Source organism: Fusarium musae, chromosome 6, assembly GCF_019915245.1.
Source record: "Fusarium musae strain F31 chromosome 6, whole genome shotgun sequence".
Classification (NCBI taxonomy): Eukaryota; Fungi; Ascomycota; class Sordariomycetes; order Hypocreales; family Nectriaceae; genus Fusarium; species Fusarium musae.
In genome coordinates this window covers 3,802,458-3,828,622 of record NC_058392.1, presented here as the reverse complement: position 1 = coordinate 3,828,622, position 26,165 = coordinate 3,802,458, and the positions used below count along the sequence as shown (strand labels likewise).

General features: G+C 48.2%; 10 protein-coding genes across 10 annotated transcripts; 5 read left to right on the top strand and 5 right to left on the bottom strand.

The window, feature by feature from the left end:
* Positions 1-533: 533 nt before the first annotated feature.
* On the top strand, positions 534-1,332 carry J7337_009025 (uncharacterized protein; the record flags this gene model as incomplete). The annotated part of the gene is made up of 3 exons (XM_044826627.1): positions 534-690; positions 742-830; positions 961-1,332. The coding sequence occupies 3 exons, from the start codon at positions 534-536 to the stop codon at positions 1,330-1,332; spliced, it is 618 nt and encodes a 205-aa protein (XP_044679544.1).
* Positions 1,333-1,936: 604 nt separating this feature from the next.
* Positions 1,937-5,130, top strand: J7337_009024 (uncharacterized protein; the record flags this gene model as incomplete). Its single annotated transcript, XM_044826626.1, has 5 exons — positions 1,937-2,242; positions 2,295-2,934; positions 2,988-4,132; positions 4,394-4,993; positions 5,086-5,130. The coding sequence occupies 5 exons, from the start codon at positions 1,937-1,939 to the stop codon at positions 5,128-5,130; spliced, it is 2,736 nt and encodes a 911-aa protein (XP_044679543.1).
* A 1,956-nt stretch (positions 5,131-7,086) lies between these two features.
* Positions 7,087-8,151, top strand: J7337_009023 (uncharacterized protein; the record flags this gene model as incomplete). Its single annotated transcript, XM_044826625.1, has 2 exons — positions 7,087-7,155; positions 7,207-8,151. The coding sequence occupies 2 exons, from the start codon at positions 7,087-7,089 to the stop codon at positions 8,149-8,151; spliced, it is 1,014 nt and encodes a 337-aa protein (XP_044679542.1).
* A 2,606-nt stretch (positions 8,152-10,757) lies between these two features.
* On the top strand, positions 10,758-11,861 carry J7337_009022 (uncharacterized protein; the record flags this gene model as incomplete). Its single annotated transcript, XM_044826624.1, has 3 exons — positions 10,758-10,899; positions 10,948-11,144; positions 11,199-11,861. The coding sequence occupies 3 exons, from the start codon at positions 10,758-10,760 to the stop codon at positions 11,859-11,861; spliced, it is 1,002 nt and encodes a 333-aa protein (XP_044679541.1).
* A 1,241-nt stretch (positions 11,862-13,102) lies between these two features.
* On the top strand, positions 13,103-14,678 carry J7337_009021 (uncharacterized protein; the record flags this gene model as incomplete). The annotated part of the gene is made up of 3 exons (XM_044826623.1): positions 13,103-13,345; positions 13,392-13,510; positions 13,559-14,678. 3 exons carry the CDS (start codon positions 13,103-13,105, stop codon positions 14,676-14,678), a joined length of 1,482 nt encoding a protein of 493 aa, XP_044679540.1.
* A 126-nt stretch (positions 14,679-14,804) lies between these two features.
* Positions 14,805-15,599, bottom strand: J7337_009020 (uncharacterized protein; the record flags this gene model as incomplete). Its single annotated transcript, XM_044826622.1, has 1 exon — positions 14,805-15,599. One exon carries the CDS (start codon positions 15,597-15,599, stop codon positions 14,805-14,807), a length of 795 nt encoding a protein of 264 aa, XP_044679539.1.
* Positions 15,600-15,930: 331 nt separating this feature from the next.
* Positions 15,931-16,833, bottom strand: J7337_009019 (uncharacterized protein; the record flags this gene model as incomplete). The annotated part of the gene is made up of 1 exon (XM_044826621.1): positions 15,931-16,833. One exon carries the CDS (start codon positions 16,831-16,833, stop codon positions 15,931-15,933), a length of 903 nt encoding a protein of 300 aa, XP_044679538.1.
* Positions 16,834-17,364: 531 nt separating this feature from the next.
* On the bottom strand, positions 17,365-18,467 carry J7337_009018 (uncharacterized protein; the record flags this gene model as incomplete). Its single annotated transcript, XM_044826620.1, has 2 exons — positions 17,365-17,373; positions 17,610-18,467. The coding sequence occupies 2 exons, from the start codon at positions 18,465-18,467 to the stop codon at positions 17,365-17,367; spliced, it is 867 nt and encodes a 288-aa protein (XP_044679537.1).
* A 1,281-nt stretch (positions 18,468-19,748) lies between these two features.
* J7337_009017 (uncharacterized protein) lies at positions 19,749-20,993 on the bottom strand (the record flags this gene model as incomplete). Its single annotated transcript, XM_044826619.1, has 1 exon — positions 19,749-20,993. One exon carries the CDS (start codon positions 20,991-20,993, stop codon positions 19,749-19,751), a length of 1,245 nt encoding a protein of 414 aa, XP_044679536.1.
* Positions 20,994-21,863: 870 nt separating this feature from the next.
* J7337_009016 (uncharacterized protein) lies at positions 21,864-23,528 on the bottom strand (the record flags this gene model as incomplete). Its single annotated transcript, XM_044826618.1, has 2 exons — positions 21,864-22,519; positions 22,574-23,528. 2 exons carry the CDS (start codon positions 23,526-23,528, stop codon positions 21,864-21,866), a joined length of 1,611 nt encoding a protein of 536 aa, XP_044679535.1.
* Positions 23,529-26,165: the final 2,637 nt, after the last annotated feature.

The window sequence follows — 26,165 nt, the reverse complement described above, 5'->3', positions numbered from 1 at the left end:
AACTTGGCAAAAAAAACCAAGAGATGACGCTACGTTTTTATCATTTCTTCTACTATAGCAGTAGAACATTCTAGCCACTGGTTCTTTGATTATTTTATGATGAAACCGCCATATGCACTGTATACTGGCGTCGTGTGGTTACGGTCGGGCAGGGATATTTGGGGTCATGATGACGCCACGCCTAGTCTTTTATGACTTCTCATCATGGTCATACCGTAGCAGTCTGAAACTTAAACCAGGCACGGCAAACCAGGATGCGACAATTATTAATACAGACCAGAAAATCTCGCTTGCGGTTCGATGACACGTTTGTTTACACATATCTAGACGCGTGTGGACAAGGCGAGCAATGGAAAGTCGTGCGATTGTTATGACTTGGCATGAATCAATGACGTCAAATGTTTACATCCCCATCTTCACGTGTTAAAATGAGAATTACATTCCAGCAGCGAAATAGAATATAAACTGGTTCTTACACCTCACTTTCCCTTTTTCAACGACCTTTGACATACAGCCATTGCGACATTGCCAAAATGGACTTCGACGATCCCAAAAACACAAAGTCTTACTCTGACGCGCTGAAGGTCGATCCTAATTCAATTATTACAACTTCAATTGATGTAGTTCCCGTGACTGTTGAGCGAAAACCATATCAACCGGGCGTTGACAAGCCTCGACTCGCTCATGCAGGTAAGCATCAGAAGCTAGTAATGGGGATGCAAGCTTGCTGATATCTTCCAGGAGTTGCGAGAGCCAATCTTGCCGCTACCCACGAGCGTCCCGAGGGAACGACAGAGAATGATTGGGCTCAGCGACACCAGGATCAAACGGTAAGGATCATACGTACTCCGTGGAACTCAGCGCTGATATTTCCCAGGTTCTGCAGCAGCATTGCGATTTTTTTGACAAGGTAGCATCTCTATTCCGCACGCCTTCCAACGCGATACTAATGACTTTAAGGACCATGATGGTGTGATCTGGCCACTTGACACCTTTAGAGGCTTCTACCAGCTAGGCTATGGAATCATCCTGTCTCTCATCTCGGTGCTCATTATCCACGGCAACTTCTCATATCCAACGCAGTCCTCGCTCCTCCCTGACCCGTTCTTCCGAATTCATATCGACAACATTCACAAGGATAAGCATGGTAGCGACACTGGGACTTATGACACTGAAGGGCGATTTATACCTCAGAAGTTCGAGGACATATTCTCCAAGTATGCGGAAGGTCGTGATTACTTGACGATATGGGACGTCATTAATTTGATAAAGGGTCAACGGCTGATCGCTGACCCTATCGGATGGGGCAGTGCCTTCTTCGAATGTGAGTAGATGATCACCCATACTTCTTCCATGGACCACGAGAACTAATTACTGTTACAGGGTTGGCGACTTACATATTGCTTTGGCCGGATGACGGGCGCATGATGAAGGAGGATATCAGAGGGATCTACGATGGGAGTCTCTTTTATAAGGTCGCTTCTCGACGAGCATCGAAGTAATGGCTCCCGCGGCTATACCAGTGCTTAGCAGGTCCACGAATATGTATCTACATCGGAAGCATCATTGCGGGGTGCTGCCATATCCTAGATCGAACAGCCAAGAGGCTTGAGGTTGACATCAGTTTAAAGTTTTATGCAATAATCAATTACGATCTTCCTTTTTACATTTCCAAACTACTCAAGGACATAAATTGCTAATAATAGTGATTTTATGCAAAATCTGCATACAAGGCAGACACGCAGGCTGACAGTGCGGCTGAGCTGCAGCTCACGTGGCCATAATCTGTTGGCCACGCAGTTGAAAATCTCCAAATGCTTGTATTTTTCAGCACTGATGCCAAACTTCAGTCTTTTTGTTCACTTTGCTACGTACACCTTTCGCTCTGCAGTACTATCAACATTGGTCACGGCGATCCTGTGCCGTTTCGTCTATCATGGCTAACACGTCATGCCTATGGACGAAGGCGCGTGAGAATCTTCCCGTGGATGTCAAAGAATGGTTAGCCTCCCTCGAAAAAGGTATACAGCCCAACGCGACAGCGACCGAACAGATCGATGCGCTCATTGAACAAACAACCAAAAAGCAGAAAGACTTTGAAAAGTCCAATCATAAGTTCAGAAAGTATTTTGATAAGATCATTCACTGGTTGGATAAGGTCAAAGGGATTGGTGATGTCGTCTCGTCCTTCGACCCCGTTCATGCTGCGCTTCCATGGGCTGCTTTCCGTTTCGCCCTACAGGTATAATATGCCCCAGTTTCAATGGTTTAGTTAATGACCTAACTTCATTCAGGCTGTCCTGGCCGAAAAAGAGCAGGCAGAGAGCATTCTTGAACTCCTCGCCTCGACCCCGCACTTCGTCTTCTCTGGTCGGGTTTTAGAGATGGTCTACACAAAAGAGTCTATGGATATCGGAGAAGCCCAGGACGACATCAAACTAAGTCAACAATGCCTCGGTCACTTGGAAGAGGAACTAATCAAGTTTTACTCGTCGCTATTTAGCGCTCTTCAGTATTGTTACACAATTTCAAGCAAGCATAAGGTCAAACGCAAAGCTACAGCGATATTTAATTCATCCGAGGTAGTGAGCATCCACAGGGACTTGGAAGTACAGCACAAAAAGGTCATAGCTTGCGGAGAGAATTGCCACAAAATCCTCAATCACACCTTGTCGAGGAAATCTCGCGATCTGTTGCAGAAGATACAGCCAACTCTCACCGAGATAGGGGACCGAGTCCAAGAACTACTAGTACGGATTGATGAAGAAGAACGACGCGAGACACTTAGAGCGATCTCTTCGATCTTGTTTCGTGCCCATCATGACGAAGTTAGCAGAAAGCGAACTGCGGGTACCTGCGAGTGGATTCTGAAGAGGGAGACGTTCATTCGATGGGAGGAGAGTGATTCATCAGTTACCATTCTTTACGGGAATCGTAAGTGTAGCGTTTGTTCTGCATTCTCACCTTTCAGTTCTAACAAGTCACAGCTGGAGCCGGTAAAACATTTCTCATCTCACGAGTAGTCGACTATTCAATTGAGAGGGCTAAAACTGGGGATGCAGTCGCCTTTTTCTACTGCAAGAGAGACGAGGAGAATCGGCGGAATCCTCAGGATATCCTCCGCAGCATTCTTCGTCAACTATCCACGCCCATCAAGGAAGTTGAAAGTGGCACAATCCACATCGCTCTCCAAGGCCTGCCAAGCAGACTTGAACTTAACGGTACAACATTCGACGTGGCGACTTGCGAAAGTCTTATCGGGAGGCTTGCCGATGATTATCCCAAGACAACTATTATCCTCGACGCCCTGGATGAGTGTGATAGAAACACCCGAGAGGAGCTTATGGGAATTCTCTCGAATTTGACCATCAGGAGCTCCAAGCTGCGTGTCTTCATCTCCAGCAGGCATGACGAGGACATTCTACGCCACTTCAAGGGAAGACCTGTCATGACGGTAGAAGCAACGGACAATGAAGAAGATATCTCATCTTACGTGCAGGATAAGCTGTTTCAAGACACTCGTTGGGCCGACATAGGTCCCAAGTTCCAGGAAGAAGTCCAATCGGTGTTTCACAAGAAAAGCCAAGGAATGTTCCAATGGGCAGCACTGCAGGTTGATCAGATCCGACGACTTAAGCTATGGAGCGAAAGGAGTATCAGGGAGCTACTCGAAACCTCACCGATCGGACTGAAGGGCGCGTACGATGTGGTCTGGAATCAGATCCATGAAATGTCACCGTTTGAAGAGAAGCTGGCTACGCGAGCCTTCCAATGGGTTCTATGTGCATTCGTGCCTCTAAAGACTGAAGAGTTGTCTTTTATGATGCATATAGAACGCGAATCTGGTACTATGGAAGCTGATACAGTCTTCATGCCGGAGACCATCCAAAGCATCTGTGGAAACCTCCTCGTCTACGACCGGCAGTCGCACGTCTGGCGATTCTCGCACTTGTCGGCACGAGAGTATATCGAGAGGCATCATTACAGCATGCTTGAATCTCATCACCACGTTGCCATCTCTTCCATCAAGTTTCTGCAAAGATATTCAATAACTTCACTTCGAGAGCCGCGATATCCAGGGTCAACTAGAGAACTTTGGTGCATCGTGGCACGTAAACCATCTCATCCAGATGTTAGTCGTGTTGAACACATAGTTCACTGTCACTATATAATTCTGTACGCATTCTGGCATACCCATGAATTGGATTTACCTGCGTTCATACACTCTGAACTCTCAAATCTTTTACGCGACTTCTTCGAACCGATTTCCGAAGGTAGCTCGTCTTTTAAATCTTGGAAGTGTCTCTTGAATGCAAGGGAGACCTTGGCATCTCATGAGCGAAAAGCGTTTGTACGATTTAGTCATCTTTCTCCAAGATTCACACCTTTGCAGCTGATGTCCACCTACGGGCTCTTTCATATTCTGAGAGATCTCTGGGAGAAGGCTGGTGGTGAACTTGACATTTATCCTAAGTCTACACCGTCTCCTCTTACACTAGCCATCCAAAATGGGCATGAATCTATTTGGAGATTTATCTTGCTCGCAAAAGCAAAGCTTAACACCGGCTCCCCAGGACCTCTGGCAGCAGCAATAGAGGAAAACAATGAAGAAGCTTTTGAGGCTCTGATTGAAGCCGAGGCAGATGTGAACTATGTTCCTTTCAACAAGCATCTTCACACACTACGGTTTGATACACCCTTAAAAGCTGCGTTATTGCTTTACACAAAGCAAAATCGAAGATACATCATACAGAGACTGCTTGATGGAGGGGCAGATGTCAACGTAAGGAGTGGAGGTGGCACTGCTATGGAGCTCGCTATCCAGTTCGCGGATGAGGAAACCGTCAAGCTTCTTCTCGACGCCAATACAAAGGTGTATAACCCAAATCACTTTCTCAGACAGGCAGCTCAGAACCAGACATTCAACCTCGTTCCGCTGTTCGTGAATCTTGGTGCCAATGTCGAAGAGCCGTGGGAAGGGGTCTTGCCATTAGTATGGGCATTGAGGGAGGGAAATATCTCGTTTGTTCAATATTTACTGGAGATTCCAGGTATATCGATTGACATGTCTTGTCAAGATCATAGGGGGGCAATTGCCTTACTCCTGCAGAGATCCTTTCGGCACACTGACTTCCTTTTTCTCTTTGGATCTAACCCTTATATCAACTGGGTAGACTGCGGGAGAGATACCCTGAGGTGGGCCTTGTTGTCATATCCTAAGTATGAGTATGAACTCCATGGTCTCGGCCTCAATGCATCTAAGTTCGCGCTTCAATGCATCCAAGGAACGGCACACCGTCAGCTAAGCTTGGTCGATACTTTACTCCGCGCTGGGCCAGACCCATCTGTCAGCGTTAATTTCGGCTCTGGGTTTACCTTAACTGCAGCTTCTTTCCTTGGTAGATTGCATCATGTCCGTCATCTTCTGGACTGTGAGATGAGATGGGACCCACAAGAACAGAGAGCTCTCTCTCGGATTGCTTTGTTCGCCATGATGAGTGGACATCTAGGTATTGTATCTCGGATACCCCCTGATGGGAAATGGAGGCCCCCAGTTAAGGATTGCCTTTGTGAAAGATATCTGGACGTCCTTGTACGCCTGTTTGATGGAGATTTGAGCCCTTACCTGCCAGTCTATGACTTCTTAGATCCGCTGATCCCACTCCTTTATGGGAATGGACGGGGCACTGAGATTAACAGTCCATGTTGGCTGTACACAACAGCCTACTTCGGGTGTTTTTCAAGATTTTGGTTCTCTATCATGTGGGACATACAAAACAGCATAGCGCCACAGATGCCTCTGGGCTCGCAACTCCGACAATGGCAGTTTCCGGGAACATTGCCAGACAGATGTTTTATTGTCACAAAGGTGACTGCGATTTCCACACCTCGGCCAACTTACTTCATCATTCTTTCTATTTGCGGCAGTCGCTCCCAATTCAACATTGTTTCGGCGCCGAAAAGGGTCTGTATGCCATTGAGCCAGAAATCGGAAGATGGGCGATGGAAAAAGTATAAGCCTGAAAGCTTTGGTGCCGCAAGATTTATAGACCCGGATGTTGGAATCGATTCAGGGAACACTAAGGCTCCAGCTTCACGTGGCAAGTTGAAAGCCAATCCCTCTTCTTGGTACGGGAACATGTTTACTTTTGTTCTCCTTGCGTTTGTGGTAGGATTCCTTTCGTTCTTTATTGCTCTACTATAGTCATCGTGGTATCGGTGTCTAAGTTGTGGGATAGAAGTGTTATTTGCATTTGAGACTTGTGGCTGAGAGCTTATTCCGGCAGAGAGAACCTAGCTCTTCTATAGTCAACGAGAAAGCATTATTCGCTCTACGTTCCTTTCCAAATATCAATGGATGCATAAGTGAACAGTGTTGCTGTTTATATGTTGTCGCTTGGGCAGTATATAACTTGATGACCTGTACCTCGACTCCTGGTACAAGGACTTACTTTGAGTGCACAGATGTAAAAACGCCAGCTTAGACTCAATGCATACGTAATATCCCGAATGTAAATAATTGGTTTGTATAAAGCTAAAGTATAAATATGCGCGATGTCAGTGAAAGACTAAATGGTGACCAGCAATAAAATACCAAAACCCTGCATTCCTGCGCTTTTGTTCGACGCTTCTTCGTACGACTGAGTCATCCTACCGCCGGTAGCCAACTATCCACAGATAAGAAAAGCCCGGTTGGAATAGGCTAGTGATTACACGTAAGGCTCTCCAATGCCGGTAAGGGAATGATTGTCGTGGCCCTTCTCGGCGATTTCGTCTCGGCTTGTTGGAATTTATGAATAAGAAGCATTATTCCCGTGCTACACCCGATAGACCGGGCAGATGTGGATACGGTCACAGAAATAACCCGAGAATGCGACGGCCTGAGAGACTCAGTTTGTAAGCCATGAATACGAAAATACCGAGATTTTGAGACTGCTGAACATCCCGGCCAAACAAACAAAGTTTGATTACAGTTATAAAAGCCAACAAAGTTTCCCGCAATAGAATCTCATCGAGCACAACTATCATCACCTACAGCCACAATCACAACTACTCTCCGCTCCTTCACATTTGCCTACGACAAAAATGGCCAACTACGCTAAAAGCAAGCCAGCGGGCTTTACCAACTCCATCGAGAGAGTCGCAATCGTCGGCGTAAGTATACCCAGCCTTTGTTCCACCGAACGGCACTAACATGCAGGTCAGGCCGGCGGTACAGTCGGTTCTCACATCACCAACGCCCTTCTCCAAACCGGCAAACATATCATCACCGCTCTGACGCGCCTGGGAAGCACTAGCAACCTTCCTAACGGAATTATTGTCGCACCGGTCGACTATAACGACGAGTCAACACTCATCGCAGCCCTGAACAACCAGCAATTTCTCATCATAACCATGGCTCCAAACGCTCCTAAGGACACACATAGCAAAATCGTCCAAGCTGCTGCCAAAGCTGGCGTACCTTACATCATGCCGAATGGCTACGCGGGTGATATCGAACAGGTCAAGCTCGGAGAAGATACTCTTCTTGGACCGATAGCCAAGGTAAATAGAGACGAGATTGAGAGACTTGGTATGAAGTGGATCACTGTCTGTTGCGGCTTCTGGTTCGACTATAGTCTTGCTGGCGGTGAGAGTCGTTTTGGGTTCGACTTTGACAAGAAGACTCTTACTCTTTATGATGATGGGAATGTGAAGAACTCGACTTCTACGCTTGCGCAGGTTGGAAGAGCTGTTGCCAAGATTTTGAGCTTGAAGGAACTTCCTGAAGATGAGAATGACGAGAATCTTACCGTTTCAAGCTTATTCAACAGGGCTGTTTACTTAAACAGCTTTATCGTTAGTCAGCGAGATCTCTTTGAGAGCGTCAAGCGTGTCACTGGTACTTCCGACGCTGACTGGATTGTCACTCACGAGTCAAGCAAGAAGAGGTATGAAGAGGGAATGGTGCAGGTCAAGCGAGGGGATATGAGTGGTTTCAGCAAGTTGCTCTATGCAAGGGCGTTCTTCCCAGAGGATCCGAGTGATCTGTCAGCCAAAGCGCAGAACGAATTGCTTGGTTTGCCAAGGGAGGATTTGGACGAGGCTACTAAGGATGGTATCGCTTTGGCTGAGGTTTTGAAGGGACGTAGTGAGCGCATGAAGCATTAGACCGGGCATATTATGAACAGGAACGATCCATTGTATCTAGCATCTCCACTCAACAGTAGACCGTTCCGCGGAACACAAATGAACCCGCGGGTATGTTCTATGATACAACCAACTTCATGCCGTGTATTTCAATTCTACATCTTTAGTGACGGACGGTGCAAGGTAAATACTTTTAAACGCCGATCCCGTGCGCCGGCAGTTTCGGAGTTTGTCCAGTCCCGCTAACCTCCGCTTTGTCAATTGTCTATTGTCTCCAAATTGCTTATTTGAATTGAAACTTTAGCAATCCCAGCCTAGACTATCTCCCAGGCTAGACTGCACTAATCAAGCGATCGGACTTGTTCAAAGACTCCGAAATGCCCTTCACTGCGTGTAGTCCAAAACTACCAATACCGGCTATCTATAAAACGTTGCAACAAACTTAAGAAGCTAAGTTCATTAGCACCTTAACACTTTCCCTCTCCAGATATTAACTCAAGATTCACTATGCCCACCCAAATGAAGACAAATGGCGTCGCCATCATAGGTGCCGGCCTAGGAGTAAGTTCAGACTTGACATGAATGATGCGCATTGAGTCTGACAAACAAACAGGGCACCGTGCTCGCCCTAGCCTTGCATCGCCAACATATTCCATGCCGAATCTTCGAGGCCAGGGGCGAAAACTCCGATATCCTTTCAAGCCGCGTGACCCTCACACCTAGCGGGTGCCGAGTTCTCGATGATCTAGGAATCTTGAGCCGCGTGGAGGACAAGAGCTATATTGCGAATATACCACTACTAAAGACGGGGACGACCATACTGTGAGGAAGATGAGAACTGCTTCGGACGCTTACCCTTGCTACCGTCTCTACCGACTCGCCCTTCTCTAAGAAATGAAAGCGAGCTTGGCTGAGAGAAAAGTACCCATTTTGTATGGTCAGAAGTTCGAGATGATCATCAGCGATACGACTGAGGGGGTTGTTTTTCAAATTGGAGACAGGACAGAACGTGCTGCGATGGTGATCGGAACTAATGGTATTCATTCAACTTTGAGACGCCATATCACGGATCTTGTTCCTGTTTACACCAACCTGTTTTGTGTTTATGGACACATTCCCACGGAGTCAGTTCAATGGCCCGATCAGGACTTTCCAGCTGGTTGTACCATTTTGGGAAAGCTGTGTGGTCTTTTCATAGTTCCTGAAGTGCCAGATGGATCAGATCCCATAGTTGGAACGCAATTTACGTACCCAGAAGCCGATCGAAAAGGTTGGGAGACTCTTGCCCCCGACCTAGCATCGCTAGCCGCTTTATTGCGGAAGCACTAGGCCAATGGCATGATACAGCGAAACATGCGATCGATGAATTATGCAAACGCCCGGAAAGCATCTTATGCTGGCCATTCTACGCCATACCTAAGCTGCCCAGCTGGTCGTCAACGTCTGGTAACGTTATCATGATAGGCGACGCTGCGCATGCCATGCCGGCCTCATCTGGTCATGGAGTGAATCAGGCCTTGGAAGATGCCTTCTCACTGGCCAAGTTCCTTTCTGACGAATGGAATGATGAGGCCTTGCCTTCAGTGCTTAGTAAGTGGCAGCCATGGCGGCAGGATAAGATCGATAGGATCCATGAGATGATGCGGGTGACTTATATGATGAGATCCTCTGAGGTTGAAAGATCGAAGATGCTGCAGGCGGTTGACGAGGACCAGCCTTCGAAGGTCGATATACAGCAGCTGTATGATTTAGATCTCGACAGTCTGCAAGCCAAGCTAGCTGAGCAGAGAAAGGTTTAGCGCTGCCTCAGCTGAGGGGGCCGTCGCTACTATTCGTCTTCTACAACCGCTCGAGTTCTTCTTTAGTATTCGCTTTTCGATCCTTTCAATATCATTTGTAAATGTTATTAGTTCGCAAGCTATATATTCGAGACTTTACTAAAAGCCTTGACGAAGAACCCAGACAGTGAGATTTCTCGTACCTCGTTTGCATATTAGGCGGAGCGACTGCATGCCGTGAGGTTTCACTTTGGGTATCTGACAGGTGATGGAAGCATAGGATTGATCCATGAAAAGACTGGCACTTGAGGGGCTTCCAAGATAAATTCAGTAGCCAGGCAGTAGCTTGGGCTGAGCCTTCATTTCTTAAACCATGTAGACTTACTCGAGTGGCTTTTGACCGCCGTTACCGCATACCAAGAACAGGTTGGCCTGTCCACAATCTCGTGCCTTTGTTTCTATCACTAATTTGCCATTAAATTTCCTGTATTTCTGATCTTCGTTTTCGGTTTCGCTTGCGGCAGTGGCCTCCGTTGCATTGCGATGTCTGACATTCGATGGCTGTATGTTCCAGTGGCACTGGCCTCACTGTTCACTGGATCAGTGCCCCACCCCTGGCACAACGCAGCTGACCATCCTCCACGCTCAAACCGAACTTTTCGCCCCGCAGCTGCTTTTCTCACCACTTCCCTTCGACACTCACAACATTATACGACGCAAACTTTCATCTGCACTCTATTCTTCCGTTCCTTTTGTTCTTCAACTTTATACCAGGGCTCAAGCCTCTCTCACATCCTCTGCCTCATCGCTTCCATCATGGAAACCGCCATCGCGCCTTTAAGCGCCTCAATGTTGGATCAGCCGTCTTATCTTGACGCTCTTTCCGGCCTCGTTCATTCAGCTGAGTGTCTGGCATCAAAGGGCTATGTGACAGCTCGCCTGTCAGAGGTCGACCTCGAGAAAAAGCGACGTTGTGCGAGATGCAATATCTGTACGGATCCCTTGGCCCTGCCCCGCGACTGATATCTAACATGGCTAGTGCTTGTAAAAGAAGAACGACGAAGTCGACAAAAGTTGCTTCCGAAGAAAGATACCGCGCTTTCGACTGCCCCGGGATCCTTGCAAAGTAAGATTGTGGATGAGGTTGCTTCACTGGGGATGGAGCAACTGAAGTTGGAGGAAACACAGGCACCCGAAATGCGCTGTAAATTCCACGATGGAAAGCTTGTCAACAAAGTAGTACCTCTGGCCTCTTGGAACTGAAGCATGGCTCACTAACCATTATAACAGAAATGGACCTGCTGTGACCAGCATCCGACAGGCCGTCCCTGTAAACAAGAAGACGCGCACCAACCCGAAAGCCGTACCATAAAGGAGATTTCCACTCGCTGGCAGTACTCCGCAACGCCTCCCGTTCTGACAAAGAACACACGTATTGCCGTCGTGATCGACTGTGAAATGGGAACGGCTGCATCCGGTGACAATGAGCTGATCCGCCTGACCCTCATCGACTACTTCACCAGCCAAGTTCTGATCGACAAGTTCGTCTGGCCTGACGTTCCGATGCAGCACTTGAACACCAAGTGGTCAGGCGTAACATGGAAGATGATGAACGAAGCCCGGAACAAGCGAAAGTGCGTGTTTGGCTGGAGAAACGCCCGGGCCTTGGTCTGGAAGTTCGTGGGTTCGGAAACCATTGTCATTGGGCATGGTGTCAACTCAGATCTCACTTGTCTGCGATGGATTCATCCTCGGCTTATCGACACGCTTATTGTTGAGGGGAATAATCGTGAGACAAAGACTGGGCTTTCGTTGAAGAAGTTGGCTGAGGAGCGGTTGGGGAGAGCCATCCAGCAGGGGAAGGGGCATGATAGCCTTGAGGATGCGATTGCGACACGAGACTTGCTCCACTGGAATGTTCTGAAGTTGACTGGAGGGCTTACAGAGGCTTGAGCGAGATGGCCTTATCGATTTGATGTAGCGGTTAAAGCGTTGTATTTGCCTAGGAATATTCGTTGAGGGTATCGTCTACGTTGGGGACTAGAATGCTTTGAGTCGCATATGTCATGGGCCTGGATTCTATGCGTAAAGGCGCGTTGTATGTACTTCTCCCCCTTCCTGAAGTGCAAAGCCATCGGATTCTTGATACCCTGTAGTAGGAACATCCAGATCATGAATCAGAATTATAGAATGCCTTCTGGATGTCCATGAATTCGGTGCATCTGAACACGTCCTGCTTGTTTGTCAATCATGAGAAACCTAGTGACCAAAATCCCAGACCCGATGACCTAGCCTCCATCGTCGAGGAAACTATGGTACTTATGGAGGTTTCTCATATACTCCTTCGCCTTACCTTATAGCAAGAGCTTACTACTCTTTAGATACACTATTGACGTTGATCAAGGCCATCCGACACTATGATTTGAGCAGCACAAAGCTGCCTAACCTGTACCACTTCCCCGGCCCCCAGTGATACACGCTGCCACAACTTCAGAATTTCTGAGTAGTTTCCTGATAAGGCACTGAGACTTGTACTACTGCTTTCGAAAATAGCATTAGTTGAATGATGTATTGACCAGATGGGCTAAATATTCGGAGTCACAGTCCTGCCGAATTCTCCTGCTGCATGACACGAATTCGTACAATAAGATTTGAACAAGAGTGTAAACACTATTATGCGATCCTTATGGGAGCAGTAAGCTTACGATTTTATCTCGGTTCTTGTTCTGTTCCCCGTTAGTAAGATTTGAACCTGCGTGATCACCACATACCAGGTCTCGGTCACGTCACCGCGACTAGCGAATCACCAAGCTATCCCGACGTTACAATCGCGGATGTATGACTCCTGCTCTCGGCCTTATCACTGCAGATCTGAGTATTTCCGGAAATACCATCACCAGATATGGGGTATAGTGTATTGACGCAATTGATGGGCAGGATGAGCAGTGCATTGTGCACTCTTTCATTGGATGGGATAGCACATAATGTTCATGCATAACGCTCGCCACGCAGGATGCTACGTCGGTTACAGCGCGATGAGATTACTCAAAGCAGTAAATACCTGTGGTGCTGGGGAGATAAACCGGCTGGAGATCAGGGTTGTAGCATCATCTACGAAAATAAGCTTAAAAGAAGGTTTTCTCCCCGACCAGCCACCATCTTCAACCCTACCCATTCCCGACTACGCAATCAACATGACAGACAGTCGCAAACAGCTCTCGACAGAGAAGGTCCAAGGTGCGCAAGAGTTTACTCCAGGCTCTGACTCAGATGCACCTGTTGTAGCTGTCCTGCAGGAAATCCCCAAAAGGAGCTGGAAGTCATATATATGGGATACCTTTGACAAATCACCTGAAGAGCGCAAGTTCTTGTTCAAGCTCGATGCTGCTCTTATGACTTTGGCATCGTTGGGATACTTCATCAAATATTTGGACCAGGTTAGTGAGCCTTGATGGTGGGTATGGGCTACGGCTGACGGGAAAGGTGAACATCAACAATGCCTTTGTCTCTGGTATGAAAGAGGATATGAACCTGTTCGGCAACGAGTTGAACTATATGCAAACATGCTGGACCGTCGGATATGTCATCGGTGAAATCCCAAGGTAACCTTCTTCCCCCCTCTCACTGTCAATGGTATACTAACTGCTCAGTAACATGTTATTGACGCGAATTCGGCCGAGTATATGGATCCCCGCCTGCGAAGTAACTTGGTCCGTCTTGACAATCCTCCTCACAAAATGCACAAATGCCACTCAACTCTACGTCCTTCGCTTCTTCATCGGTCTCGCAGAGAGTACCTTCTACCCTGGCATGCAATACATCGTCGGCTCATGGTATCGCAAAGACGAACTTGCCAAACGATCATGCTTGTTCCACGCCATGGGAAACGTTGGATCCATGGTATCAGGCTATCTCATGGCTGGTTCGCATAACCTCGACGGTGTACATGGCTACCACGGTTGGCAGTGGCTGTTCATCACCAATACAGTAGTGTCCCTTCCCATCGCCATATCAGGCTTCTTCTTCCTACCAGATCTACCAGAGATAACCAGAGCTTGGTACTTTACTCCAGAGGACATTGCCCTAGCAAAGAAGCGTATGGAACTTGAAGGCCGAGCCCAACGATCGCCATACACGAAAGCAAAGTTTAAAAAGATCTTCACCAGCTGGCATATCTACACCCTAGTCCTTCTCTACATCCTCTTCAACAACGGCAACGGCGGCAACTCACAGCCCGCATTTCCCCTCTGGCTCAAATCACAAGGCTACTCCATCCGCGACGTAAACCTCTACCCCACCATCGTCGAGGTAATCAGCGTCATAACAACGCTCATCTACGCCTGGACATCAGACAGTCTCTTCCGCGGCGCGCGCTGGCCCGCCATCGTATTTTCCGGGTTAGTAAAGATAATAGCCTACGTCGGCTTAACAGTCTGGAAAGTTCCCACGCCGTTTACGTGGGTATGTTTCATGCTCTGTGGTTTTGGCGGTGGGATCAGTGGTCTTACGTTTGCGTGGGCGCATGAGATTTGTAGTGATGATAATGAGGAGAGGGCGCTTGTTACGGGGGCGATGAATCAGATGGCGTATGTGTTTCAGGCGTGGTTGCCGTTGATTATTTGGCAGCAGGTTGAGGCGCCAGCTTATCCGAAGGGGTATCCTACTATGGTTGGGATGGCGGTTGGGTTGATCGGGATTGCGTTTACGATCAGGGCTTTGCATAAGAGGCAGATCAGAGGGCATAGGCATGCTTTGGTGGGTGAGGCGTAGATAATGTATGTATGAGTTGAGTGTAGTATGTAGTGAAAGCCTCTATATCTATCGCAGCCCGTACAATCTGGCCAGTCCACCGTTCTCCATGGTATCGTACCTCGAGCCCAACTCTGATGTCGTTACTCATGTTGATGAATACCCTCCATCAACAAAGATAGTCTGCCCCGTCACAGCAGCACTAGCATCACTCGCCAACCAAACCGCAACACCTGCAAAGTCCTTCGGAAGCCCATTCCTCCCAATCATCGTCCTCGCCGCATGAGCGTCAGACTTTCCCGGATCAAGAAACGTAGCTCTCGCCAAAGGCGTATCTACAAGACCTGGTGCAATAGCGTTGCACAGAACGCCATGTTTTGACCATGCCTCTGCTTGTGAGCGTGTTAGACCCAAAAGACCTGCTTTGGAAGCGCCATATGCACCGCTGTTTCCAAAGGCTCGGAAAGACTGCTGGCTGATGATGTTGATGATACGCCCCCAACCATTCTCAGCCATCTTCGGTCCAAATGCTTGACCCAGTGTGAAAGGCGCAGTGAGATTCACAGCGATAGTCTCATCCCAAGCTCCCTGCGAGAGATCATTCATATGAGGTCTATAATTAACCCCCGCCGCATTGACAAGAATATCCGGTGTTCCAGCATTAGTCTTTATCGCATGAATCGCATCGCGCACAGAAGCTTGGTCTGAGAGGTCAGCCACGATTGCTTCAGCTGTGACGTGAAGATCCGCAAGGTGATCAATAGTATCTTGCAGAGGTTTAGGCCTTCGTGCGACAAGAACAATGCGACAGCCTGCGCGACCGAGAGCAATAGCCATTTCGCGGCCTATGCCTGACGAACCGCCCGTTACGACGGCGACTTTGCCGGCGAGGCTGAAGAGGCTGGATAAGTAGCCTGAGATGGCCTGGGGGCTTGGAGCCATGGCGACGCTAAATCTGATAATAGTTTGAGATAGTAAGGAGTGAGGGTTTGTAGTGACAGTAGTTGATTATATGGGCTGTGAAAGTAGTCTCGTGTTAGTTTGGCTGGGATATTGAGTCTTGTGAGCGAAATCGGCTGACGGGAATTGGTGCACGAGGTGTACTGATAATTGCACGTATGCGGGGTAGATGAATTGTGACTCAACGATATTGACTAAACCGGCATTTCACGATAAAACATCATGATCAAAAAAACACAAAATGTCTCTATAAAATGATTAAGAATAGAAATAAAAATAAAAATAAAATGGTCTTTTTTTCGCCACGAAATCACTAAGCAGTAGCTTCTATCCTCACCAGAACCAACCACCACGTCTCCGCCCCAATATCAACAACCCCAGGCCCATTGACCTCAAGATGAGCAATATGATCACTCAGCGCACTCAAGGGCCCCAAAGGCCCAGCGCTCTTGTCGCCTTCTGCTGAAGCTTCCAAAATCGCTTTTACTGAAACGCCAACGACTTCTGATAATTGTTCGGTGTTGACCAAACTCGCGTGCAGACCTCGCTTGTTCAACCAATCGTGATTCGCGACAACAACATATGCGACCGCGCGTTCAGCTGCTGTTTTTGGCTTTCGCGTAGCAGCTGCGATTGTTCGTCCCGGAAGACTAACGACTGTTCCTACAGCACCGAAGACAGCGCCTAGAGGGATTGATATAGCGCCTCCGACGACACCAGCTGCTGCACCGAGGATGTTTCCGCGCTTGGTGTTTGCAGCGATGTTCTTGCCCACGCTTTTAGCATGGTTCTGAACATTTTTAACGTAATTCACAGGTTGTTGGCCAACGCTCTTTGCGACATCTCCAGCGTGATTAACAGCGCGCTCTCCAACCTTGGCCGTCATGAAGGCAGAAATAGTATCGAGAAAGGAACCCCATGCTTCTTTTGTGATGCCGTGACCGAGAAGTGCGGGCGCGTAAGCTTTTAGGAAGGGTGATGTTTGGGTGGGGTTCTCTTGGGGGATGGCGATGGGGGGTTCTTGCGCGGATGAAGCTTCGGAGTAAGAGGGTAGAGGAGATGCGGAGGGGAAGTTGAAGGGGTTTTCGGCGGTTGGTATCTTATCGGATGATGGTTCGTTTGTAGATGAGGGGCCTGCTTCTGCTTGGTAGGCTGGTGAGGGATCTGAGGGTTGGGAGGAGTTGGCGAGATGCTCTGCTTCTTTGGAGGACGACATGATGACAAGCTTAAGACCACAGGTAGAGATTAGGTGAGGATTGGCTGATGGAGTAGAGTGAGATGAGAGGAATTGAATACGATAAATAACTCGGCGACCATAAGATCTTAAATAGCTGGTAAGCACGGCTTAAATGCCACTTCGTCATCGGTTATAACGGCATCGTGCTCAGCCCTAAGATCTGGATTAACCCAGATACCGAGCCAATGGGAGACTCCGACGATCGCGCGGCTGGATTATCTCGAATGGCTTGACGAAATGAGACTAGTGCGTGAGGCTCAGGGTAAGCGAGAGCGAGGGTGATCCAGTTGTGCCGCTACGTGAGGAGGCTGTGCTGACTTCGACTGGATTGCTTTGTTTTGACGGTGAACGGCTAGGGAAAACTTTAGATATGATGCAGTTGAAGATGTCATTATTGACTGGTAAAGTGTTCAATTCTCTGCATGCTCATAACGCTTGGGTATCATATCTTGCTTGGTAAAATACACGACCTTTCTCCATCAAGCCAAGTTCTCCTCATCCCGCCGCCATTTATTCGCCCTATGATAATAAACCCCCTCCTGCTGAACAAACATACACTGTTCCCTATTTTCTCCCCTCTGCCAAAGCCTCTGCGCCTCCGGACACTGAGAAAAATGCAAAGCAGCTTCATCCTCAGTGTATGATCGATCGCGAGCGTGAAAATAGGGATTGAACAAGATATTCGCGCTCGACAAGGAAATCAATGAGGCATCGCTTTGCTTCCAGATATTCAAGTGGCAGCCTATACAACTCACACCCGTCTGGAGCTTTCCCATGTGAAGATGGAGGCTGGGGAAGATTATGCTTGCTGCGAGGCGGTAGTGCAACCAGCCAGGCTTTAACAGGACTTGGCCAGGTTCCGCCATGGTGCTGTCGACTTTGATATAGGCGGCTAGTAAGTCCTTTGCTAACACACCACGGGTCTTGGACATTTTCTTAGGGTCATCCCAGTTGTGCGTCTTGAAAGTACGTATATCCTTCGACTCCAAGGCGTTGGTGAGGGCAACACCTTGCTCCGCGTATAATCCCTTCCACTGTTCCCTCCTGCTGATACGTGCTTCGTTGACGAGAGCTGTCTCTGGTGACGTGCGAAGACACTGGAAGCAGCAGCGTTTAGCAGTCGGGAGGAATAAGAAATCGCCGAACTGTCCACAGAAAGCACATTTCGTTGTCGTCAGTGCGATGTAAATATCGGAATACGAGATAAAGCCGTAAAGATCTGTTCGTCTCAAAGCGTTAAGTGCATCTGGGGCGTGGCGCAGAACACGCTGGTAGATGTTGATAGCAGTTGAGACGTAGCGCGCCCTCCGACTAACTTGTCTAAACCGTCGGTACGAATCGATGTCTAGCTGTAACACGATAACTTCGAGGAGGTCTTGAGGTAGGCATGCTAGAATACCCAGGTTTGGAGTTTGAGTTTTGTAGCACCTGGCGAACAGCCTGTGGACTGACGGGGAGAACTCTTCGGCTCTGGGGTCGTGAGCGTGATAGTAGTATTTGGTTCGTTTGTAAAAGCAAGTTTCAAGAAGTTCGCTACTACTGACTGCATTGTTTTGTATGATGCTACAGAGGCCTAGCACCGAGTTGGTTCCTGGTATAGAGTTGGAAGACATTTTGTTGATTTGCGGGGATGGGAGGTAATGAGAGGAAGAGTTTTCAGAAGATGAGAGATGAGGGTGGTTGAGAAGGAATTTTAAAAAAAGGCGCGAAGACTTTGAGTAAATACTGGAAGTGCTGAAAGTCTAAACTCTCGCTTCTGTGATTCATAGTTTCTGGTAGCCTCAGAAAAGCATGCTTTGGCAGTGGACGCGGAGTACAATAAGAGATACAGTGTTTTATCAGTGCCATTGGAGCATTATTTGGGTCATGTGAACCGCAAAGTAAGTTACGCTTTGTCAATGCGATGCTTCTTGATCTACGATAGGTTCGAAGATAAAGTCCAACTCTAAGTCTGAGTTACTCTCAGGGATGCACCAGTGACAAGATTGATATAGTAAACTTACGCCGAACTCACTTTAGATAAGTTACGTGTCAATCGTTCTGAGGCTCACAGCTAGTCAAGAAAGACAATTCCTTATCAGGTACGTATCTAGCATCCATGAACCAACGTGGCTCTTAGGTAAGTTCATGTCGGCCCTCTGGGGCTTTTGACCAATGTACAAAACTTGCTTCTAGGTATTTCACAGTTCTTAGGGACTAAGCACAGTCCATGAGTTCAACAGAGTCCATGATGGGCTACAGAGCCTTCTGTTCGCCGTATAGCGCATGTTACTCTGAAAGCTGAAATGATAGGCTGAGCTGCTTTCTACACCGTAAAAGGTTCATCATAGATGCAGTGGTCTCCGAAGGGATGAGGCAGAAGCAAGTGTTTGCAAAGTCAAGACGAAGGCCGCACGTCATGCTCGAATTACGCGTGTTCTCGGATGTAAGGTTATTTTGATGTGTTCAGGGACGAGGAATAAGCCTCAGAGTTTCCTTTGCAAGAATGAAACTCGATATCGTGTTTATCCGAGGTTTTGAGGCTTTCGAAAGCAGAATGGGCAGTAAATACTCTGATTCGGGTGGGAGCGTATGTATGTAGCATCACCATGTTTGTCAACTGATGTAAGGTGAGTCACGACTTTGTCGTCTCTATCCTCAACGAAAGGATGTATCACGATTCCACGGAAGCGGTGACTTTACAATACTCTTACATGTTTGCTATCTACTAGCTTTGCTCTTCTTCCATAACCATGTACCAATAGACCCGTAACCCTTTCATCAGAGTCGCAGAAGATCTCATCCAAACGCCAAACTCCCATAACAAACCAAACAAAATCGTATCAACTCTCCTAACTCTCCAATCCTCTCCTCTCATACAGTCTGATCAGACTCTTCCCGAACTAGCCGCTCGATCAATGCCACATGGCATACCCAACCAGTACACAAAAGTAGAAGACAACCTGGATCGCCACGCCAGCCATGACCCAAAATTCCTCGTTATTCACCACAGGCACTCGGGCTACCAACCGATGGCAGTACTCCGCTCGTTCTTCGATTCCCCAAAGCATCCCCCCATTCGCCGCAAACCAGGACTCCTGGCCAGGCAGAGCTCGGCTATTCCACACTCGCTGTGCGTGCTGGCAAGTCTTGAAGTGCTCCGCAAAGCCTTCATGTGAGTAGCAGTTATCACGTGCTGCAGCACCAGCGGAGATACGCCCGGCGCCAGGTAGTACCATGCCTTGCATGGTTTGTTCTTCGAAGGCTTCCTGGCATCCCCTGCAGCTGCGACCTTTCTCGAGTTCGCCTGTTGCGGTGTTGAGATAGGGAAAGCGAATTGTAGCGGCGGAACGGTACTGGAGCCACTCATTATCAAAGAGGAATCGCATCGCTTCTGTGTCTTCTATCCCAAGCTCTTCGCAGAACCAGAACAGATCATCAACCAAGACGGCTCTAACACCCTTCATCATTTGGGCGGGGCGTAAATGGTCTCGGACTCGAATACTCGCCATGGAAGACTTAGCCAAGCACTTGAGCAAGTGCGATCTATTTCCAGGCCCTCGGTACTTGCCAAATCGAGTGTAGAAAGGAAGCATCTCTTCCGTGCCAATCATCGCCGTGCGAGGGGACGTACAGAGACATTCGTGGCAAACCCGAGTGCAGGTTGGAAGGAAGAGGAATGGTCCATACTCCTCGCAGAAGCCGCACTTTGGCGAGGTGAGAGCGAGGTGGATCTCGCCGATGGTTACATGACCACTCAACCCGGTACGAGCGATGTTGATAATGGCTGCCCTGCCATGAAGCATGACATCCTTACAGTCCAGGATGGTCTCTGCGACATGGTGTGCCTTCGAGTTGGCGTTGCGGAAGTTGAGAAAGGACTTTACATCCAAACGGACGAGAATGTTGTTCATGACATCTCCAGGCAACTTCTCGAATATGCCGAGATCATTTGTGGGGGTACCGAGGGTACTGGTCAAGCCCTTGGGGACATGACGGTTGGCCTCCAACAGCGGAAAGTACCACTGTGTACGGACGTAGGAGCATTTGGCGCGTATGTTGGCCGCATCCTCAGGCGTTGCAGTATCCTGATGGGCATATCTATTTGATAGATAGACGTCTAAGTCTGACTTTCTGGTAGAGACTAGATCTGACGACATCTTGTGATAGAGGGATCGTGACAATTTAAAGGTCAATGTCGCTACTATGGTGTAGTGTTAGTCGAAAGTTCCAAAGTGAGACAGTGCAACAGAAGATGCAAACCCTGTTTTTGGTGACTGGATACTGTGAGCCAAGACGAAAGGGTGTTTCGGCGACCAGCAACGAGAAGGACACAGCTTGGTGATGGGATAGAGACAGTGTGTAGTTAGATGGGATGTCAGAAAGGGTTGGGTAATGAGAAGTGAGGGATGGAAGAGTGTTGGGAGAGAAAGAAGGTATTCCAAGACGGAGAGAAGATGGAGTGAAGGTCCATCAGGCATTGAAGATACCTACTTGACACTGGCAGACCTACTGTACAAGATGACTGGAACATCTGTCCGGCTTTGCTTCCCGGCACTGGCAGAGGGATGAAAGCTAGCACTGCGCGTATCATGGCATGGCTGCGCGCGTTCCCATATGGCAGAAATCTGGAGATGGGATGTTGGAACTTCATGAGCCGTTCAAGCTGAGGCTCATTGATGATGAACCGTACACATGCCCTTGACCAACCATAGCGACGGAAAACATTACCAGCTTGAGTTTCTCGTGTTGCCGCCCAAGTGCCCGCCCTACTACATCGATCTTAGGATAGAATATGGTCTCATCAAGAAGAGTCAGGTCTATCGTACACAGGAGACTAAGAGTCAATTTGGAGATATAAACAGACTACGACAGTACTATATCCAACGAACGACGGAATACGTAGTGCGAATGTGCCTGTAAGTGCTACCTCAAACCCCAATGAACAACCGAACGCGTACTCTGAACACTGCGTCAAATGATCCAACTCCAAAGCATCACAGTCCGTGCCCCTGCCTGGCTCAATCGCTTTAAGCAACCTTCTGTGTCATTCCAGATCCCTTCACCCTCGGTACAAGAACTTTCCCATTGCGATACTCATACTCCAACTCTGTCCTCGAGCCACGATCCTCTTGAAACGACACTTGAATGATTCGCATGATAACCTTGAGAAGGTCTGCATACTCTGGATACTCTTGTTTGACGTCAAGTTTCACGAGCTTGAGAGTTTCGTTATCCTTCTGAGCGTCGCGAGCGAAACGACTGATGATGTTCATGTCGCGTTCTGTCGAGAATCCAGCGCCCATCTTGATCCAAAGAACGTTGTTCGCTTTATGGAGGCTTTCGAATTCGCTCAAAGAGCTGGATCCATCGTCGAGAACGACGTAAACGAATCGTGACGAGATATCTTGCAGCTTTGTTGGCGTGATGGTGGAAGCTGTACTGTTTTCTGCCAGTGCGGAAGCCAATTGCTCCGCAAAACTGAACAAGCTACTCTGAGAGCCCGGTAGAATGTTAACCATTAAGCGCTGAGTGGAAGCGACCGCCGTAGAGATAACACAGTAGCATGATTGACCGATGTAATCAAATGTCTTTGTCGCTGGCTCAAGACCACTGAACTGATTACCCTGCAGCAGCTTGTTCCAGTCATCGTTCGAAGGACATGGCAATTGTTCACAACGTTCATCTAAATCACTTGTCAGCAACTTCCTATTATCTCAGTGAGTAGTAGAACACGTACCTGACCACATATTCTCATTCATACCCAAGATGAGGCTGTATGCGGGTGAAATGTCTGAGAGTCCGACCATGGCCAGGACACCACCAGGAACAAGGAGTTTTCGCAAGTTGGCTAGTGTTTCTGAAAGAGAGTTCACGGTATGAAGAATATTGTTGACAAGAATGATGTCGTAGGTATCGGGACTGAAGCCTTGTTCAATAGGACCGCGGTTGATGTTGAGGCTCTTGAGCTTGAGGAAGTCTTTAGTAATGCCCGCCTTTGTTTCTTCCAGCACTGAGAGCGACGAGTCGGTAAGAGTATACGAGACAGTCTTTTGTTCTCGCAACGCGTCAAAGATCGTTTGGGAGTTGTCGCCCGTACTGGCGCCAACTTCGAGGACGTTCATGACTGGCTTCTTTGTGGCATACGATGAGAGATATTGTCTGAGATGCGTTCTCATCTTTTGCATCAGTTCCATACCGTCTTGCATCCGATTGAACCTATTGCCTTCCAAAAGTAGCGGCATCGGATCCATACGTCCCTGTAAGATAGCTCCCAAATTCGGTCCAATCTTGGCTAAAATCTCTCCCTCAACGCCCATACGCATAAGCGATGATAAGATCTCAATCATAACAGTCATCGTCACATCGCCCAACACAAGCTTACTCGCCTGAGACGAGTTATACGCCTGCATCCATTGATACAGTTGTTTTCGGAAGCCGGTAAGTTTTGAGGGATCAAAGTCCGGGATATCCAGAGGGATATTGTTCAGAGATGCGCGAATTATCAGTGCTGCGGCGCGGGCTAATGTGATTTGGTGATCGGCTGCAGCTTTATTTAGTGGTGTTCTGGATCGAAGTTCAGAGCCAGTGAAGAAGTTGGCGTCGGGTTCCCATTCGACGTGGTATACTGAGTCCCAGTCGTCATCGTCGTTGATGACGAGTTGGTCTCGGATAATGGGCTGCACTATGGACATGACTGGAATGTGTCTGATAAGATAACGATAAGTGCACAGATTTGGTGAAGTTCTCTCAGTATAGAGCTATGAAGTGAGAAACAGAAAATGTTGGCGCCAAGCAAGTCCTTATATCCCTCCAAAACCCCAAAATCTCACCACTTCCGGAATTGGGAGCGGGGAGGCGATGACATTCGTATCTCCGGGGCGTACCCCAATATTTCTCGGAGCCGCAAAGCATGTGAGACCCTTTAACCCCACGGGGAAACAAACGGCCGAGCTTCCGATACGTGCCCGCGTTTGGGGTAGTGGTGCCATGACATGTTTCTGTGACCTTTTATCTCCTGATCAACGTGGAGTGATGAGATTGAATTGGGAAGTTGGGGAAGATCCCGCGTTTGAGCATTGATGAGCGAGATGATGGTTTGGGGGTTAATTGATGTGGACAACGGGTGAGGCACTTTGGGAGGGAGGGAGCCGTTGATCCCGTCGCGACAGAAGCCATTCAACGTTCTTTCAGCCAATACTGTCTCATGTTTTGTCAAGTACACTCCACTGTTCCCATTGGGGTTACGTTGATGCTCTGTAGAGGCAGATGATCAATGGACTAATGCATGTGATTGCGGGAAACTCCACAAATCGCATCCGCAATACCACTCGAGATCGGAGCCGTCGCATTCGTCTTCTGACGAGTAGAATAACCTGATCTGACGTAGAGAGGGGATTTTACAAGCTGAGGGAGATATCTCGGGCCGCCGGTGTTGTTTCCGGCTGTTCCGGATTTGGTCGGGATGACATAGTGACTGAGGGATGAAAGGCTTGCATCACGGCATTATCACTCAGTGTTACACTGTGTCTCGCCACAAGCTGCAAAGTCTGGGAGGCGTCTCAGATTCCAGTTGAGTAATCGTGCCATTTACCTCTGTGCCGCAAGGACGAGTGAGGCGGCTGTAAGTTGGGGGAGCAGATGCGGCATTAAGTTTTCAAGGGCAACAGCTCAATTCGGACCGTGCAATTTGGCTTACTGGAGTCTACTTCTGTTATAATACAGAGACTAGGAGATTTACCAGACCTTCTTCAGTCAGCACGCGGGTTTCGTTCCAGGCGACGGAGCAACGTTGACCCACCGAGTAGGTCAACCATATGAGTAGATAGGCGATCTCTGGGAGTCCCGCGCATCTTCTGGCACTGTCCCTCTCTGAAGATGAGCGGCGAGTGTGAACTGATGATCCATTTCCCAACTCACAGGGAAGAAAGGATGGAACCTCGCCATCAATGGTTGCGATGACAAACTCCAACAGGCATTTCATCCGCATCAGCCGGAGAGGACCAACTATGGCCCTAGTAGCAGAGACGGTGTCAGTCTAGTTCTTCCTCGTCTAACTCTCAGTTACATATATCCCAACGTACACACCAGTTACGTCAACGTCACTGCTGGTATCATGACAAGTAATCCAAGACTGCTTGTTTTCCCAAGCAACCTGAAATTCGGGTGATGGTGGACTATCAGTATTAAGCTTAAGGCTTCTCACCGCTTTCTGTTCCTTTTCTGCTGGCAAGGGCTATTCTTTGTGGCATACAATGCGGTGATATACTCGTGGCCTGCCCACTTCGATGTGCTGCCAAACTCAAACCTCTGCTGGGAGACAGAGTCCCTAAATGTCTCAAGATTGGTAGTTTCCGACTTGACTCATCCGTGTATTCCCTTCGCTGTGCTAATCGGAAACCGTACGTTCTGTACGAAACTGCACCGAGAATCGAAGAGGGGTAATCTGCTAGGAATGTAGTCGGGACAGTAATTACTTTCTCAATACAGCTTATGTATTGATTACTTTCTGTTTGTTACGGAAAGAGGCATAGAGAAGGTGGATAAGGCCATTACGCTTGAGCTACAGTGGTCATTCTCGCCAGGCTACAACAAAAGCATTACTACAAGCTAGTGCAGTTGGAATTTCTGTAGGTCTTGTTGATACTTTCGTTTCCACAAATGCTTCTAGTTCTGGGAGTATAAAGGCTAGGACGTAAAGGGAGCACAGAACATCGACCGAAGCCTGAAGAGTAGCCGACCGCCGAGACTAGTACTGAGATCAAGGATCTAGGCGTATCGTGAGCGTTAACATCGTCAAATTTTGGGGCGTCACCCAAGGCTATAAGCACTGCTAGACACCTTGCATAACCACAAACCCTTCGAACAAAACTACTTGGATCCCACAGCGCAGTGGCTGTCAAGCCTCTGCGCTTGGCTGGGATTCGTACAGAACCTGCTTGTGCACATTTTTATGGACTTTATACGTTAGCGTTGGCTATTTTGAACGAGCACCAACGCAGCACCCGGCTAAAATCCCCATAATAGAGATCTTGCGTTACCGTGAAGAATCAAAGACCTATTCGTGGGAGCATTTAAACCTTTTTATACTCTATGCACCCCAGAGCTCTTTACCTAGCTTACAATAGATTCCCAAGTAGGGGAATTGACTCGAAAGTACCATCGTGCCATCACAGCCACTCCGACTTGACACAGGAGACCAGTAAACCCGTCCATCTGTATTCCAAAGTCGTAACTTACCATCTCTGCCGAAATGTAGAGACATAGCGGCTTGGCATCCAATTTCTTCCGTATTGGACCACAAGACCTCGTCATCCTTGTCAAGTACTTCA